A 19468-nucleotide genomic window follows, 5' to 3' on the forward strand; every position below is an offset into this window, starting at 1 on the left:
CTTTGTATCATCAGCAAATTTGCTAATGTTATTGCTGATACCATCTTCTATATCATTAATATATATTGTAAAAAGCTGTGGTCCCAGTACTGATCCCTGCGGTACCCCACTGGTCACTGCCTGCCATTCCGAAATGGAGCCGTTTATCACTACTCTTTGTTTCCTATCAGCCAAACAACTTTCAATCCAAGTTAGTACTTTGCCCCCAATACCATGCGCCCTAATTTTGCTCACTAACCTCCTATGTGGGACTTTATCAAAAGCTTTCTGAAAGTCCAGGTACATTACTTCTACTTGTACCTCGTCCATCTACATGTCGGTAAATGTGAGGTTATCCACATTGGAAGTAAAAATAGTGGGTCAGAGTATTATTTAAATGGTGAAAAATTGCAGCATGCTGTTGTGCAGAGGGGCTTAGCGACATGAATCGCTAAAAGTTGATGTGTAGGTGCAACAGCTGATCAGGAAGGCAAACGGAATATTGGCTCTCATTGCGAGAGGGATTGAATTTAAGAGCAGCGAGGTTCTATTGCAATTGTACCAGGTGTTGGTGAAGCCTCAGCTGGAGTATTGTGCGCTGTTCTTGTCTCCTTACTTGAGGAAGGATATCCTGGCTTTGGCGGATGTTCACCAGTTTGATACTGGAGATGAGAGGGTTAACCCTGTGAGGAGAGGTTGTGCCACCTGGGACTCTACTTGCTAGAATTTAGAAGAATGAGAGGGGATCTTATAGAAACATATAAAACTATGAAAGGGATAGATAAGATGGAGGCAGGCAAGTTATTTCTGCTGATGGGTGAGACTCGGACTAGGGGACATGGCGTCAAGATTAGGGTGAGTAGATTTAAGACAGAGATGAGGGGGAACTGCTTTTCCCAGAGAGTAGTGAATCTATGGAATTCTCTGCTCAAGGAAGCTTCATTAAATATATTTAAGTCACAGTTTTGCATGTTTGGAGAATTAAGGAATGTGGGGATAATGCAGGTAGGAGGAGCTGAGACAATGGGTAGATCAGCCATGATCTTAATGAATGACAGAGAAGGTTCGACAGGCCAAATAGCTTACTCCTGCTTCTATTACTATAAAAGTAAGAATGTGAAGACTTCCGAGAAGGTGTAGAGAAAACTCACAAGAATGATTCTAGGATTGAGGGACTCCAGTGATAAGGATATACCAGATTTGCTGCAGGCTGTATTCCTTGGAGGAGAAGCGTGAGATGAAGTCTGAGCGAGGTTGAAATGAGGAGTCTGGACAGAATAGATTTGGAGAAATTGTTCCCATCAGTGGAAGGATCAAGAACTCAAAGACACTGATTTATTGAGATTGGCAAAAGTAGCAGTGATGCAATGAGGGAAAATGCGATAAGTGGCGTGTGGTTGGGATCTGGAATGCATTTTCTGAGAGTGTGGTGAAGACAGATTCAATTACAGCTTTCAAAAAGTATTTGGATAATTATCTGAAGAGGCAAGAAATTGTTGAGCTGTGGTGAAAATTCGAGTGATGACGTGGAACTGACTGAGTTGCTCTCACAGAGAGCTGCCTCACATCTGAATGGCCTCCTCCTGTTTTGTATCCATTATTTGATTCTTTATATGAAATGAATGAAGTTTCGTCTCGGAAATGATCAGAACAGAAGTAATGACTTTTCCACTTAGTTATTTTATTGCACCATGTGATGAAATTCTGCCTGTTCAGTACTCTGAGGTGTTTATGCTTGTTTATTCAATTCCTTAACTATGTGCTGGATTATACTGGCATTAGGTTAATTGGATAAGTGGATGGTGTGACTTGTCATTAAACAGGAGGTGTGAGTAGCTGCTCTGATTGGCTGTGTATTTCACCCCTCTGACTGCTGTGTAAATTAAGAATGTATCTGAGCTGAGCTGTGAGTTGGAAGTGTGTGGAGTTCACACTCAACTAGAGGTACTATTGGGCAGGAGTTTACTTTTCTGTAGTATTTGTAAGTAATCTGAGTTTGGTTGTTTGTAAGTAATCTGAGTTTGGTTGTTTGTAAGTAATCTGAGTTTGGTTGTTTGTAAGTAACCAATGAGTTTTGGTTGCAGTAGATCAATGAGTTAATCAGCTATGTTTTGCATTGCAAGGTGAGGAATCTTCATGAGGTGTTGGGTTTATATCTGTAATTCTTTCATGAATGTCAGCCCCTCTGCACTACGTATCAAAAAAAAAACAGGGTTTCTGTCCCTCTTTTGAGAGGACAAAGAGGTCTGGTAACATATCTAGAATGTCATGATTTGGAGATGCCGGTGTTGGACTGGGGTGTACAAAGTTAAAAATCACACAACACCAGGTTAGAGTCCAACAGGTTTAATTGGAAGCACACTAGCTTTCGGAGCGTCGCTCCTTCAGGTGATGAGCGACGCTCCGAAAGCTAGTGTGCTTCCAATTAAACCTGTTGGACTATAACCTGGTGTTATGATTTTTTTTTTAAACTATCTAGAATGTGCTCAGTCTGGGCTACCGTTCAGGTTATGGGCTGGAGTGAGTAGCAGCATCAGGATTCCCAGCTGCAAGGCACCAAATTTACTTCTGTCCAACTGATACTTATTGTTGCACAGTGATGAATGCTAATAACCCAGTAGAGGTAAGACCTGAGTGTGTTTTTTTAAAAAAAAATTGAAAGAGCTGCAGATGCTGGAAATAAGAAACAAAGCCAGAGATTGCTGGAAAAACTCAGCAGGTCTGGCAGTGTCTGTGGAGAGAAAGCAGAGTTGATGTTTTGTGTCTAGTAAAAGGTCATTGAAGCTAAAATGTTACTTGTGCTTTCTCTCCAAAGATGCTGCCTGCCCTTCTGAGCTTTTCTAGCAATTGCTGTTTCATGTTTCTGAGCAGTGTTTGGTAGCCTGTGGAGTGAATGTTTAGATTAGATTACTTAGTGTGGAAACAGGTCCTTCGGCCCAACAAGTCCACGCCGATCCGCCGAAGCACAACCCACCCATACCCCTTTAACCTAACACTACGGGCAATTTAGCATGGCCAATTCACCTGCCCCGCACATCTTTGGACTGTGGGAGGAAACCGGAGCACCCGGAGGAAACCCACGCAGACACGGGGAGAATGTGCAAACTCCACACACAGTCGCCTGAGGCGGGAATTGAACCCGGGTCTCTGGCACTGTGAGGCAGCAGTGCTAACCACTGTGCCACCGTGCCGCCCACCTCCCCGGCCTAGGAGATGTTAAAGTCATAGATGTGTATCATAGAGTTGGAGGTCAATTGTGTGGCACTGGGAGTCAGGAGCATGTGTTCTTTCTGGTAGCGATGATGTGTAGTGCCAAATTGTATATTTTCAGATAAATAGTTGAAAGAATCTCTTGGGGTGGAAAGGAATAATATCTAAAAGATGATCGATGTAGGTGTGGACTTGATAGAGTCGGTTAGGGAAAGGTATTTAACAATTGGGTCGGTAACGCCTGGCATGTATGGGACAAAGATGATTTTTTTTTTAAATTTAACAATATCTGAATGTGGTTTAAAGGAACATTTTTAATTAAAAAAAAAGTTTGAAGGCTGCTTGTGTCACAGATGAATTTGAAATGGTTTACCCTAGCAATAGGACTGATTTTGCTTCAGTTTCTTGCTGTATATTAAACTTGGATGAAGACTTAAATTTGACCGTATGGAACACAAGCTCCAAACATTTCTCTGCCAATTCTACTTCTGGGCCAGTGAGGGGGAGGGGGGGGGTTGTATACAGCTCTTGAAGATGGCCAGGCAATGGACAGATCATTGACAGAAGGAGGGAATCTGTGTGTGCAGCCAAAAGGTCCGAAATGAATACTTTGTATTCCCCAAAGAGAAGGAATTGGTGTAGGATGACCTCGGGAGAGGGAGTGTTGAGTTTCTACACCAATTTGCTATTAAAAAGGAAGTGCTCTCTTAAAAATTGAGGTAGATAACTGCCCAGATCCTGTTGGGATCTGTCCCGAAATATTGAGGGAGGCGAGAGAACAAATTGCTGGAGCATTGACAGACATCTTTGTATCCACTTTGGCCATAGGTGAGGTCCTGGAGGACTGGAGAATAGACTGTTGTCCCATTGTTTAAGAAGAGTAGCAGGGATAATCCCCTGGAAATTGCAGGCCTGTGAGTCTCACTTCGGTGGTAGGGAAATTATTGGAAAAGATTCTCAGTGACAGTCTATATGCATTTAGAAGCAAGTGGACTTATTAGCGTTAGGCCGGGATGGTAGAGCCTCACTAACTTTGTTGAATTGTTTGGGGAGGTGAAGACGATGACTGAGAGGGAAGTGGTTGATACTGTCAATATGGATATCAGTAAAGCCTTTAACCAAGATTCCTCATGGCAGACTGGTACAAAAGGTGAAGTTACATGGTATTAAGGGTGAGCTGGCAAGATGGATTCAGAATTGGCTGAGTCATAGGGTAGCAGTGGAAGGATACTTTTCAGAACTCGTATTCCAGAGGAATCAGTGCTGGGATCTCTGGTGGTCTGCATAAATGATTTCAAAGAAAATTCAGCTAGTCTAATTAGTTTGCGAATGATACAAAGATTGGAGTTGTGGATATTGAGGAGGATTGTCAGGATACAGCAGGATATAGATCAGTTGGAGGCACGGTCAGAAAAGTGACCGATGGAGTTAAATCTGGACAAATATGAGGTGATGTGTTTTGGAAGGTTGAGTACAGGTGGGAATTATAAAGTGGCAGACTCCTGAGGGGTATTGACATAGAGGGATCTCGGTGTGCAGGTCACAGATCACTGAAGTTGGCAGTGCAGGTAGATAATGTAGTTCAAAAAAGGCTTAAGGTATGCTTGCCTTCATTGGAAGGAGCACTGAGCATAAGGATGGGCAAGTTATGCTGCAGCTTTATAGAGCTTTTCGTTAGGCCACACTTGGAATATTAAAGACAATTCTAGTCACCACACTATCAGAAGGATGTGAATGCTTTGGTGAGGGTACATAGAACATAAAACAATACAGCACAGAACAGGCCCTTCGGCCCACGATGTTGTGCCGAACATTTGTCATAGCTTAAGCACCCACCCATGTACCTATCCAATTGCCGCTTAAAGGTCACCAAAGATTCTGACTCTACCACTCCCACAGGCAGCGCATTCCATGCCCCCACCACTCTCTGGGTAAAGAACCCACCCCTGACATCTCCCCTATACCTTCCACCCTTCACCATAAATTTATGTCCCCTTGTAAGTACTCCAAATGTGGCCTAACCAAAGTCCTGTACAGTTGCAACATCACTTCACGACTCTTGAATTCAATCCCTCTGCTCATGAACGCTAATACACCATAGGCCTTCTTACAAGCTCTATTCACCTGAGTGGCAACTTTCAAAGATCTATGAACATAGACCCCAAGATCCCTCTGTTCCTCCATCTCACTAAGAACCCTACCGTTAACCCTGTATTCCGCATTCTTATTTGTCCTTCCAAAATGAAAAAAGGTACAGAAAAAGTTTACTGGGATGTTGCCTGGTATGAGGGATTTTAACTCTGCAGAAAGGTTGGCTAGACTGGCTTTGTTTTCACTGGAATGCAGGGAGTTGAAGGGCATCCTGATAGAAGTTTATAAGCTTGTGAATGCATGGATAGACTAGAAAGTGTAAAGCTTTTTTCCCAGGGTTGACTGGTCAATTACTCGGGGACACCGGTTCATGGTATTGAGCTGTGGTAGAGTTTGAGTTGAGGGGCAGTTTTTTTAAAAGGGCCTGGAATGCACTGCCAGAGGTGGTGGATGCAGACACATTAGCAGCATTCAAGAAGCACCTAGACACACGGGAATAGAGAGATACAGATCCTGTAATTGAAGACCGTTTTAGTATGGAAGGGCAAAATGTGGTAGCTCAGGCTTGGAGAGCCAGTGGGCCTGTTGCTGTGCTGTATTGTTCTTTGTTATCTTTGTTCTTTTAGGTATGTGTTCCACTGAATGAGGAAATGAAAGGAATTGAACAATGGAACTGACACTTAAAGACGGGGAAAATGTGAATCTGTTAAAATATGTACAGGAATCCCCAAAACTAGTGCTGGTAGAAAGTTTTACAGAAACAAAAAGCCGAATGATTTATCCGGTTAGTTACATACAACCTAGAGTATGAGAGCAAAGAATATATCTGCTCTAAAGGCAGTAGATGCTGCAATAAGAAAGCTGGGTGCAGGTTATGGATGCTGCTTGATAATGAGTTAACAATCTGAGATTGTTGCTGTGTGAGTGTGAGGGGGAGAGAGAATATTTTTAATCTGCCTTATCTGGGGAATGTTTGTCTGCTGGGAGTGGTTTAACCAGAGGCTGTTGCATCAATGGTTAAATGCTTGAAGCAGAGGAAAGCCTGACTTTGGGGTTGGAGGGGAGGACAGGTGGTATTACCTTTGAATTTATACAGTAAACTGGCCATGTATCCTATGATGTTGGTTTCAGCAGATCAAGGTTTTGCTAAATTGATTTTATATCATTTTATCATGGTCTTGCAATTTAATTGTGGTGTTTCACGTTATGTTCTCCACTGATGTGATCCTGCTGCTTTCTCATCACCTTCCGCTGCCTCCATTCCCTGCTTGATTTTTCGCTCAGTCCCTGCTTGTAATTCAGATGTTTCACACCAACCATCAGCTTCCTGGCTGCTGTCTGCAGCATAGTGACCAGAGGGCAAGGTGTGCCGTGACCACAGCTAGCTACAGTTTGGGCAACCCTGCCTGATTGGTGTAATTGAGCATTCCATTGTTGACTGCAGTTTGGACATGCTGAGGGTTGAGGTGATCTGGCGCCTCAGGCTTACTCGAACCGTTCTGTTTTTGGCATTGACAAGTTTTCACTGAATGTTCAGGAGAGAAGGGCACTGCGCCCCTGTGAGAGTCAGCATCAGAGGGAGAGAAGGGCACTGAGGATAGTAATAATGTCCCTGAATGTGCCTTCAGTTACAGTTCTTCTCAGTCTTTTGGATTGTCTGAAAACCATTTCAGTGCAATTTAACCACCTATTGCAGCTGACTATTTTACCGCCTGGAGCAAGTTGATCTGTGATAACAAGAGTGGACCTGAAAATCGTGTGGAATTAGAATCTATAGTGTGGCACTGACGGATAGTATCCTCTTCTACAGCAGTTTCAGGCGTCATGATGAATTTATGCTGTTTCCTCATTATACAGCAGCTGCTAGTCTCCCTCTAGTGGATCTCTTTGAACATCTCAAGAAAAAGAGGGAGAGCAGACAATCTCAAGTGGTGACAATTACAGAGGTAGCTCAACCCCATTGCTCAAATCTCTTAAATGGGATTTGAACTTTCAATCCTCTGACGTGGAGCCAGAGGTAACTCCAGAAGTGTTGTTGCTGCAGATTACTCTGGGGAAATGTAGCGAACATTCAAACCTAACACTCTGCTGCTGACTAGATCAGATTATGATTTGAAGATGCCAGTGTTGAACTGGGGTGTACAAAGTTTAAAAATCACAACACCAGGTTATAGTCCAACAGGTTTAATTGGAAGCACACTAGCTTTCGGAGCGTCGCTTCTTCATTTTTCATCAGGATCACCTGATGAAGGAGCGACGCTCCGAAAGCTACTGTGCTTCCAATTAAACCTGTTGGACTATAACCTGGTGTTGTGATTTTTTTAGATTAGATTCCCTACAGTGTGGAAACAAGCTCTTTGGCCCAACAAGCCCACACTGACCCTCCGAAGAATAACCCACCCAGTCCCATTTCCCTCTGACTAATTGACCTAACACTACGGGCAATTTAGTATGGCCAATTCACCTAACCTGCACATCTGTGGACTGTGGGAGGAAACCGGAGCACCCGGAGGAAACCCACGCAGACACAGGGAGAACGTGCAAACTCCACACAGACAGTCACCCAAGGCTGGAATCGAACCTGGGGCCTTGGTGCTGAGAGGCAGCATTGCTAACCACTGAGCCGCCCTACACATAACTGTTCCGAGTCAGCTATTATAACTACCTGACCTACTATAAATTACTGATGAAGGGTTTTTGTCCGAAACAACATCTATTTTCCTGCCCCTTGGATGCTGCCAGACCTGCTGTGCTTTTCCAGCACCACTTTTCTTCTTAAGATTACCTACAGCGTGGAAACAGGCCCTTTGGCCCACCAAGTCCACACCGACCCTCCGAAGAGCAACCCACCCAGACCCATTCCCCTACATTTACCCCTGCACCTAACACTACGGGCAATTTAGCACGGCCGACTCACCTAACCTGCACATCTTTTGGACTGTGGGAGGAAACCGGAAGAAACCCCCGCAGACACGGGGAGAATGTGTAACCTCCACACAGTCGCCCGAGGCAGGAATTGAACCCGGGTCCCTGGTGCTGTGAGGCAGCAGTACTAACCACTGAGCCACCACTCTGATCTAAACTCTGGTTTCCAGCATCTGCAGTCTTCACCTTTGCTTACCATAAATCCATGCCTTTTGGCGTTTGAGTAGCTTTTTGTAAGTACAGGAAATGTTGGTATATCGATCTCTTAAAATTACACACCTTTGTAATAAATTCCTCCATTATACAGCAACTGCTAGTCTCCCTCTAGTGGATCTCTTTAAACATCTCATAAATCAGGGACCCAACAAACTTTCTGCCACCTTATTTTGCCCCACCATCTGGGACATGAGATGGCAGACTTCATGAAACTGGAAGCTCAGACTGGGGAACAATAGTGTTTTCATTTGAAACATTATGTAACTGTTAGACCCCCTTTTGCTCCCATTTCTCCTCCTTCCATTGGCTCACCTCTAAAAAAGGGTATTTGCTCTGGGAAGCACACTCGCTGATCTAAGAGCTAATAAAATAAGTTGTTTAATTAGACAGAGCAGAAGCAGAATGTGTCTCTGTTGATCTTAAAACGAACACGGTTTCTTACAGATGTTAGTGTACTAGTCAGTTGTGCGAGAGAATGGGCGAACAGTGCCCTGGTGAAACCAGTAACAGAGTAATGTTACTGAAGAGTGTAGTTCTGGATACTGAGTTCAAATCTTGCAGAACAACAGCCCCCACTGAAACATACCTTACAGACAATATCCCAAATGCCCCCAACACCACCCCAGGTATGACATGTCCCATCAGCAGGCCAAACCCAGCAGAGCTGACAGTTGTGCAGTCCAGAGGAAAGTGCCTGGGAGTTGCCAACATCAAACCCTGATTCTGAAGCCTCCAGGCATCAGGTCAAACATGGATGCAGAGACCTCCTGCTGATGACTCTGTTCTCCCTTGTGTTGAAAACTCTATGTTCTACAAGTTGCTTTTGTTAAAAGTTTGGAACTAATTAACTAGGTCTTCATATAACACCAGCCTCCACAGTCTTATAAGCAGCATAGCAAGTTACAATTACAGAGCTTGCATCTCTTCAAACCTTTTCAAGCATTTAGGAGCCAAAAGCCCACCCAAACAGAACAGCTTGGAATGTACTCCAGACAGATAACTTTAGGGCCCAGCATCAAGCGTGACCCATACCAATCTGCTGAAGCTAGAACACAGGGCTACTTTTGTGCTCAACATGTGATCAAGTTTAGCGATTTCACAACTGATCAAAGCTGTGCAGCCACGAATGGTGATGGACAGCTCAACTATCAGGAGGAGAATACTCTACAAATATTCCTATTCTCAGTGATCGAGAACCCCAGCATATCAGTGTTAAAATTAAGGCAAAAGTATTTGCAGCTACTTACTCGCCAATTAGCAGATTGAATCAGTGTTTTGTTTGGCTTATTCTGCCCAGGGAAGGCGGGTGGGGTGGAGTGGCAGCACTGATTAAGGAAGTAATTGTACTGTTGAGGGGATACCTTGAGGCAAGGATGAAATTCATTTGGTTAGAACTGAGAAGCATAAGGAATATGATCCTATTCCTGAGAGTATTTTACGGCTTTCCAAATTGATGAGAGAGCAGCAAATCTGCATGGAAACTATGGGGCAAAAACTACAGTGGGGATATTGCAGAATTTAATAACTCCAAGCTCTCTGAAGAAGCAGCGGTGATGTAATGGACTAGCATAAGGGTGGCCTGGAGGTCTGGATTACAAGGGTTCAGATCACACCATGACAGATAATGAAATTTGATTTTCATTTTTAAAAAAACTGCAATAAAAATCTGACCTAATGACCATGTGACCACTGTTGATTATCGTTTTTAAAAAGCAAATCTAGATCACAATATTATCCCTTTAGGAAAGGAAATCTGTTATTGTTGTCCATTTATTGTCTACATGTGACTCCAGACCCACAGTAATGTGGTTGACTCTTAACCTCTCATGAAACAGTTGAGTAAGACTCTGAAGAAGGGCTTATGCCCGAAACGTCGATTCTCCTGTTCCCTGGATGCTGCCTGACCTGCTGTGCTTTTCTTTTACCTCCTGCGCTGTTCCAGCAACACATTTTCAGCTCTTAACCACTCTGGTTGAGTAACCCACTCAGTTCCAGAGCGACAAAGGATACTGACCCTGCTGTTGACATAGAGTACAATGAAAGAATTGGAAAAGTAATAATTTGTACCTCTGGCTGAACTGCCCAAATCTGCTGAGGAAAAAATGTGCTACAGTCAAAATTGTCACTTGCTGGTGGTGTGGGATGGTGTGACTTTGTTCTGGGCTGGCATCTGCTTAGGAGCTTCTGAAAACACATCCTGCAGCTGGTGAACTCCTGTCCCAATGTGGTGCTATTTGCATTGATCATCAGCTAGTTTTCCACTTGTCACAATTTTGATACTTAAAACTTTTGTATCTCGATTTAGCATTTTTGCCAAGACCATCCTGCTGCTTCTCCACATGGCTTGTCCTTGGGGATGTAGCTAATTTCCAGTCTGCAAGCATGATCAACTCAGCAAAGACACCTTAGCATGATTTGCAGTGGCATGCTTGGCACCTTTTACCCTCGAAAGGATTACCTCAATGGTAACTGTCTGTCTACATTAAACTGTCTGTTTACCCCATGATAAACTAATAGAGAAAGTGAGTCACACAGTGTGCAGGTTGTTCTAGCTAGGTGGATAAAGAACTGGTTGAGCAACAGGAGACAGTAGTAGTTGAAGGGAGTTTCTCGAAATGGACCTAAGTGACCAGTGGTGTTCCACAGGGATCAGTGCTGGGGCCACTGTCGTTTGTGGTCTGCATAAATGATCTGGAAGAGGGAAATTTTTGGTATGATCAGCAAGTTTGCAGATGACACAGGCTGGAGTAGCAGAAAGCATAAGGGCCTGTCAAAGAATGCAGGAGAATATAGACTGGAGAGTTGGGCAGAGAAGTGTCAGATGGAATTCAATCCAGGCAAATGTGAAGCGATGCATTTTGGGAAGTATAATTGTTGAGCGAATTATACAGTGAACAGAAAAGCCTTGGGAAAAGTTGATGAACAGAGAGACCTGGGAGTGCAGTTCTATTGTACCATGATAGAATGGTCAAGAAGGCATATAGTATGCTTGCCTTCATCGGACGGGTTATTGAGTATAAGAGCTGGTAGGTCATGTTAAAATTGTACATGACGTTGGTTCGGCCGCATTTAGAGTACTGTGTACAGTTCTGGTGGTCACATTACCTGAAGGACGTGGACGCTTTGGAGAGGGTGCAGAGAAGGTTTACGAGGATGTTGCCTAGTATGGAAGGTGCTAGCTATGAAGAGAGGTTGAGTAGGTTAGGTTTGTTTTCATTAGGATAAAGGAGATTGAGGGGGGAACCTGACTGAGGTCTACAAAATCGTAAAGGATATAGACCGGGTGGATAGAGACAAGCTTTTTCCCAGGGTGAGGGATTCAGTACCGAGAGGTCACACTTTCAAGGTGAGAGGTGAAAAATTTAAGGGGGATACATGCGGCAAGTACTTCATACAGAGGGTACTGGGTGTCTGGATCGCGTTGCCAGCAGAGGTGGTAGAGGCAGGCACGGTAGAATCATTTAAGATGCATCTGGACAGATGCATGAGTAGGTGGGGAGCAGAGGGATACAGATGCTTAGGAATTGGGCGACAGATTTAGATAGTAGATTTGGATCAGCTGAGGCTTGGAGGGCCTGTTCCTGGGCTGTAAATTTTCTTTGTTCTCTTTGTATTATGTTATGGTTGCATTGTAGATGCTGGAGATGAATGCTGTTAAGGCTTTGTTTTCTCAGTCGATACAAGTTGATCAGACTTTGCTATTCAGCACTGTGCTGAGTACTCAATTGTGTAGATCAGCGTCCTGGCCCTCTGTGCCTGTTTGGTCAGTCAAAGGCTAGCTACTGTTCCAATATGTATGCTGAGTTCCTCATCAAGGCACAGGTTGTCTGTTGCAATAGATCCAAGTAGCAGAGTTTGCTGACTACTTATTTGCTGGTCTGTTGTGATAGATCATATGGGGAGACTTGTAACTAAGGTTTCCTTAACATTGAGGAGAATGTGCTGGGTATGCATCTTTGCAATCCATGTATCTTTGGAGGAGCAAATTACTGCGGATGCTGGAATCTGTACTGAAAACAAAATGCTGGAAATCTCAGTGCGTCACCCACGCATCTCTCTTGGAGTTGGTTATCTATCTGTGCAATGAATGCAAGGAATGAACTAAAGTTCTGTATTAGAGGGTTAACTTCCAGGGGTTGAGAGGACATCCGTCAAATTTTCTTGTTGCTTTGGAAGAATGTTCAGGACAAAAAATTTACATTAGTTAAATCTGGGTTGATGTTGTCTCTCATGACATTAGACCAAGTCTCCATTTCTACAACCTTTTGCAAATGTCATATTAGTGTTAGAAGGCTTTGTGTTCTGTTCTGTTTACTGGTCTGGAAGACAGTTGACTCTTCTTCTGAAATGTCATCCAGTGAATTTGATAAGAGACTTCGCCATTTAGGTCGATACACAGCTGATGTTTATTGGTATGCTACGGTCCAAGGTTGAGACTTCCAGATAGGTAGAAAAACAAAATTTTGGATATTTTTGGTTCTTCTGTTCAGTTGTCTGTTGAGTATAGCCTTTGATGTCAGGTCATTCTCAGTATGAACCACATTACCAACCTGGCAAAGCTGATCTCTCTGAACGTGTGCTGTCAGATACATATCACTTAGCAAAAACCATGATGTTGGGAATTTTGTCCTGGCACTTGACGTTACAAATAGCTCTCAGACAGTGAAAATAGATACTTCTACTTGGTGTTGCAAGTAAGTTGACTTCACTGGGATGTGAGGTGAGCTAATCAGTGTGAAACAGAGCTGAAGACTAACAGAATCTAATGGAACAATAGGTGACTATTCAGGAAGAAATATTTCAATTAGAAGCTGGGTACATTGCAACAAAAATGATGGATTTGCAAAGACCAAGCCAGGGCTCCAGATAGATGTAGATGGAAAAGATGTTAAAAACATGTCAGGTGAATTCTTCAAACATGAAGCAAGCTACCTACAACAAATAGAGAATGAGAGAAGATGAAAGTAGAACTGCCAAAGATAAAATAGTTCACTGGTTGACATTTACAGGGAACCCAAAAATCATCATCCAGCATTGTGAATGGGTGAAATTACAGGTGAGGGAGGAGAGATCACTGAAATGTTATGATGGCAAGGTCAAATCTTTAAATTGGAGGTATGGGGAACTGAATCTGAAGAAAGGGCCACAGAATTGGATGTTTAAAGGAATAGAGACCGTGGAAGAGTGGGTCCTTGGCTGACTATGTATGAAAAAGTAGGTAAATTGCTAAAACACTCTTTAGTATTTATTAAGTCTAGTGTGATTGAGGACTAACATCTTGTCTTTCTTCTCAGGGACTGAGCATCATTTTCAATGTGGCACTGGCTCTGCTGAAGGTAAGATGGAAAAGTAAACTTAATGCATTAAATTTGCTATTTTTAAACCCTAATCATCTGAAGATCAAATTTTCTAGTAATTGCTTGTGTGGTCTCTTAGCAAATGCTTTTTGAAAATCCAAATACATTGCGTTTGCTGGCTTTTTTTTCCTTCATCTGTCCTACTCATGACAGCCTCAACTCATTTGCGCAGTATGTTTTTCTCTTTCATAGGAGAAAGTGAGGTCTGCAGACGCTGGAGATCAAAGCTGAAACTTTATTGCTGGAACAGCACAGCAGGTCAGGCAGCATCTAGGGAACAGAAGATTCGACGTTTCGGGCACATGCCCTTCTTCAGGAATGAGCAGAGAGTGTTCAGGAGAAGATAAAAGGTAAAGGAAGGCATCCTTGTAAGAGGATTCGCAGTAGGTTGAAATCTTCGAGGAGAAAGTGAGGTCTGCAGACGCTGGAGATCAAAGCTGAAACTTTATTGCTGGAACAGCACAGCAGGTCAGGCAGCATCTAGGGAACAGAAGATTCGACGTTTCGGGCACATGCCCTTCTTCAGGACTGAGCAGAGAGTGTTCATGTCCAGGAGATAAAAGGTAGGGAGGAGGGACTTGGAGGAGCCCCTCCTCCAAGTCCCTCCTCCCTACCTTTTATCTTCTCCTGCTGAACACTCTCTGCTCATTCCTGAAGAAGGGCATGTGCCCGGAACGTCGAATCTTCTGTTCCCTAGATGCTGCCTGACCTGCTGTGCTGTTCCAGCAATAAAGTTTCAGCTTTCTCTTTCATAAACCAGTGACTCAGTCTAATGGTAATTTATTTATAGAGTCATGTAGCATGGAGCCCAATCCATGCCGACCATAATTCTAAACTAAACTAGTCTCACCAGCCTGCACTTGGTCCATCTCCCTCCAAACCTTTCTTACTCATGTATTTATCGAAATGTCTTTTAAACATTGTAACTGTACCTGCACCTACTGCTTCCTCGAAGTTAACTCCACACACAAACCGCTGTTTAAAAAAAATTAAGTTTCCCCTTGTGCTCTTTTTAAAATCTTTCTGCTCTCCCCTTAAAAGTATGCCCCCTAGTCTTGAAATCCCCCACCCTAGGGAAAAGACTATTCACCTTTATCTATACCCCTCATGATTTTACTAACTTCCATAAGGTCACTCTTCAACTACCTGCACTCCAGTGAACAAAGTCCCAACCTATCCAGTCCCTCCCTAAACTCAAACCTTCCATTTATGGCAACATCCTGGTAAATCTTTTCTGAACCCCCTCCAGCTTGATAATCCTTTCCTAGAACTGGGCACGATACTCCAGAAGAGTATCGTGCCCAGAGATACGCCCGGGTTCAATTCCCGCCTCAGGTGACTGACTGTGTGGAGTTTGCACGTTCTCCCCGTGTCTGCGTGGGTTTCCTCCGGGTGCTCCGGTTTCCTCCCACAGTCCAAAGATGTGCAGGGTCAGGTGAATTGGCCATACTAAATTGCCCGTAGTGTTAGGTAAGGGGTAAATGTAGGGGTATGGGTGGGTTTCGCTTTGGCGGGTCGGTGTGGACTTGTTGGGCCGAAGGGCCTGTTTCCACACTGTAAAGTAATTAATCTAAAAAATCTAAAGATGCCTTACCAATGTCCTGTACAACCTCAACGTGATGTTCCAACTCTTGTATTCAAAGGTCTGAGCAATGAAGCAAGTGAGCTAAACCTTTCTTAACCACCTTGTCTGTATGTGATGCAAATTTCAAAGATTTATGCACCTGAACCCCTAGGTCTCTCTGTTCTATGATACTACTCAAGGGCCTACTATTAATTGTACAGGTCATGCCCTTGTATGTTTTACTAAAATGCAATACCTCATAATTATCCAAACTAAATTCCAACTGCCACTCCTCAGCCTATTGACCCAATTGATCAAAATCTCCTTGTCCAACAAAAGCGGACCCAGCACTGAACCCTGTGGAACACCACTGGTAACAGGCTTCCAGTCTGAAAAACAACCCTCCACTATCACTCTGCCTCCTGCCATTAAACCAGTTTTGTACCCAATTGGCAAGCTCACTCTGAATCCCATATGCTCTAACTTTACTAATTTAGTTTATCATGCGGTCAGTGATGAGATTATTGTCTTTGTAGCATGATTTGTTTATGGCAATCATTGCAGAATTGTTAGTTTCAATACAGTCATGGTCAGTTCCAGCTCAGCCTTTGTTAATTTCAGCGCAATTGTTGTCAGTTTCAATGCAGACATTCAGTTTCAATGGCTGCGTGAAAGTCCATTGCTGTAGTAATGGGTGCTAATCTCTCTTCCTGAGAAGGACAATTACTGCAGCCCTGGCTTTTAGCACTCTGTATTGAGTCCGTATCAAACCGTCAAAGGTGTTGGCTGGACCCAGAGTCTTCGGGCAGTGTACATTACTCATGTGTTCTCTCCCCTATCCACCTTAAACTAATCAACTCGGCTGTGAGTGCATTGTGCTGACGTTCTGGTGGCCCCAGGCAGTGTCTGCATTTGCTGTGCTGTCTCTCTCCATATTGTGGTCCGGCGGCCATCTTTTGTTTCAACAAGCCAACTGATGGCTCAGCGGCCATCAGCTTGCCCTGTGCCATCTCCCACTTCAGTTTCTTCCTCAAAAAAACTCATTCAAGTTTGTGAGAAATTATTTCCGTCACACACAACTGTGCTGATTTATCCCTAATCATTCCTTGCCCCTCTAAATGCAAATAAATCCTATTTTTCCGAATCCCCTCCAGCAACGTATCCACTACCAGAGTCAGACTCTCAGGCCTATATTTCTCACATGCTCTGTTACCATGTTTCTTTGTAACAGATTCGAACATTCCCTCAGGGTAACTGACATATATCTCCCTCTTTACTCTGCCCCTCCTTCCTTGTATCATGGTTTGTGAATGAGCAACAGGTTTAGATTGGCATATTAGATTATGACAAGAGTTTAGGAGGGTGGGATTATCCCACTTGGTGGGTCTTTTGAAGGCAGGCAGACTGAACAGAAAAGCGGGATTAGACTGGCTGGGGTATTAAAATGATTGGGGGATTGTACTGACTGAGAAAGCACGCAATATAGGGAGTGATATGATGTGAATAGGTACCACAAGTCAGTGGTGATCTAGAATAAAGCTGTACAGGACAGTAGAGTAAGGACAGGATTCCGTAGAATGCGATCAGGTAAGTTTAAAGGGAATGAAGAGAGATTACAAGAATGTGAGTAGACCAGATCGGATATTAAAAAGAACAAGCAACAGAGTCGAATTAAACCAGTTGGGGCTCAGTTCTTAGCAATGCTGCCCCTCAGCACCAGGGTCCCAGGTCCGATTCCAGCCTTGGGCTAACTGTCTGTGTGGAGTTTGCACATTCTCCCTGTGTCTGCGTGAGTTTCCTCCGGGTGCTCCGGTTTCCCCCCTCAGTCCAAAGATGTGCAGGTCAGGTGAATTGGCCATGTTAAATTGAGCATCGTGTTAGGTGCATCAATCAGAGGGAAATGGGTCTGGGTGGATTACTCTTCAAAGGGTCGGTGTGGACTGGTTGGGCCGAAGGGACTGTATCCACACTGTAGAGAATCTAATGAAGTTGGATATTGAAGAGAATGGGATAAGGTAAATAGAGTTAGGTTGTTAAAGGATATCAAATTGTGGTAAAAGAGGTGGGATCTTCAAGGGTTTTCAGGAGTGAGCAGGAATATGGTATTAGGCCATGACTAAGAGACCTTGGAGTGCAGGTTCATAGCTCCTTGAAAGTGGAGTTGCAGGTAGATAGGATAGTGAAGAAGGCGTTTGGTATGCTTTCCTTTATTGGTCAGAGTATTGAGTAGTCATGTTGCAGCTGTACAGGACATTGGTTAGACCACTGTTGGAATATTGTGTGTAATTCTGGTCTCCTTTCTGTCAGAAAGATGTTGTGAAACTTGAAAGGGTTCAGAAAAGATTTCCAAGGATGTTGCCAGGGTTGGAGGATTTGAGCTATAGGGAGAGGCTAAACCAGCTGGCGCTGTTTTCCCTGGAGCGTCGGAGGCTGAGGGGTGACCTTTATAGAGGTTTATAAAATCATGAGGGGCATAAATAGGATAAATAGACAAGGCCTCTTCCCTGGGATCGGGGAGTACAAAACTAGAGGACATAGGTTTAGGGTGAGAAGGGAAAGATATAAAAGAGACCTACGGGGCAACGTTTTCACACACAGGGTGGTGTGTGTATGGAATGAGCTGCCAGAGGAAGTGGTGGAGGCTGGTACAATTGCAACATTTAAAAGGCACCTGGATGGGTATATAAATAGGAAGGGTTTGGAGGGGTATGGGTCAGGTGCTGGCAGGTGGGACTAGATTGGTTTGGGATATCTGGTCGGCATGGATGGGTTGAACCAAAAGGTCAGTTTCTGTGCTGTACATCTCTCTTACTCTATAAACACATTCTAACAGATCGAGTGGGCAGAACAGTGATAGTTGACTAGTTGGGAAATGAGCTGGAAAGGGATTAGAGGGGATGCAATATTAAATAGCACAGAATGAACTGGAGAGAGGAATATATTGGTAAATATTATGGGGTATAGGAAACAAGCAAGAGAATCTGATTGAAGTGGGGGAATCTTTAAAATTTTCTTGATGTAAGTGTAGCTGTCTAAGTCAGATTTATTGCCCCTGCCCCAATTATCCAGATGACAGTAAAGAGTTGACCATACTGCTGTGGGTCTGGAGTCACATGTAAACAGACCATGTAAGGATGGCAGATCTCATTCTCTACAGGGTACTGGTGAACCAGATGGGTTTTCATAATTGACACTGGTTACATGATATTCAGTAGACTTTTAATTCCAGGTCTCCTTTGTTTTTATTATTACATTTGAATCTCACCATCTGCCATGGGGGGAGGTTGGGGGCGGGGGATTCAAACCCATTCAAAACTTTGTCTGTGTTCTGGATTACAGGTTTAGTGACATGGCAACTATGCCACTCTGTGCAAGAGAGGGGAGTTAGACTGGGTGGGATATTAAAGGGAATGTGCAGGAAAGTAGAATTGGGCCAGAGGGGACATTCAAAGTTATTGCAAGAAAGCTTAGTTTTGGTGTCATGAGATGATGTGCTAAGAATGCAAACAAATCTTTAATTCACTCCTTCACCAAGGTTTATCTAGTTTGAATGGTACTTGACATATTCAAGGAAATGAAAAATGTGTTGCTGGAAAAGCGCAGCAGGTCAGGCAGCATCCAAGGAGCAGGAGAATCGATGTTTCGGCAATAAGCCCTTCTTCAGGAATGAGGAGGGTGTGCCAAGCAGGCTAAGATAAAAGGTAGGGAGGAGGGACTTGAGGGAGGGGCGTTGGGAATGCAATAAGTGGAAGGAGGTTAAGGTGAGGGTGATAGGGTGGAGAGGGGGTGTGGGCGGAAAGGTCGGGAAGAAGACTGCAGGTCAAGAAGGCGGTGCTGAGTCAGAGGGTCGGGACTCACCCCACCAACCTCCAGATACATCGGATCATCCTTCGTCATTTCCGCCATCTCCAAACAGACCCCACCACCAAGGATATATTTCCCTTCCCTCCCCATCAGCGTTCCGGAAAGACCACTCCCTCCGCGACTCCCTCGTCAGGTCCACACCCCCCACCAACCCAACCTCCACTCCCGGCACCTTCCCCTGCAACCGCAAGAAATGCAAAACTTGCGCCCATACATCCCCCCCCCCTTACTTCCCTCCAAGGCCCCAAGGGATCCTTCCATA

At 44.0% G+C, this 19468-nt stretch overlaps 1 protein-coding gene across 5 annotated transcripts in view; it reads left to right on the top strand.

Annotated features, from left to right (window-relative positions):
- The window catches only part of LOC122554666 (rab GTPase-activating protein 1-like), a 126279-nt gene that overhangs the window by 28000 nt on the left and 78811 nt on the right, over positions 1–19468 (top strand). For 2 of the 5 annotated variants that reach the window (XM_043700024.1, XM_043700031.1), the window contains exon 4: positions 13716–13757. In XM_043700024.1, the coding sequence (XP_043555959.1) occupies positions 13716–13757 (42 nt within the window). Of the gene's footprint in view, positions 1–1836; positions 1961–13608; positions 13636–13715; positions 13758–19468 lie in introns of those variants that run through there. The other 3 variants (XM_043700028.1, XM_043700030.1, XM_043700026.1) reach the window with 3 other exon arrangements.

Source organism: Chiloscyllium plagiosum, chromosome 11 (genome assembly GCF_004010195.1).
Source record: "Chiloscyllium plagiosum isolate BGI_BamShark_2017 chromosome 11, ASM401019v2, whole genome shotgun sequence".
NCBI classification, from domain to species: domain Eukaryota; kingdom Metazoa; phylum Chordata; class Chondrichthyes; order Orectolobiformes; family Hemiscylliidae; genus Chiloscyllium; species Chiloscyllium plagiosum.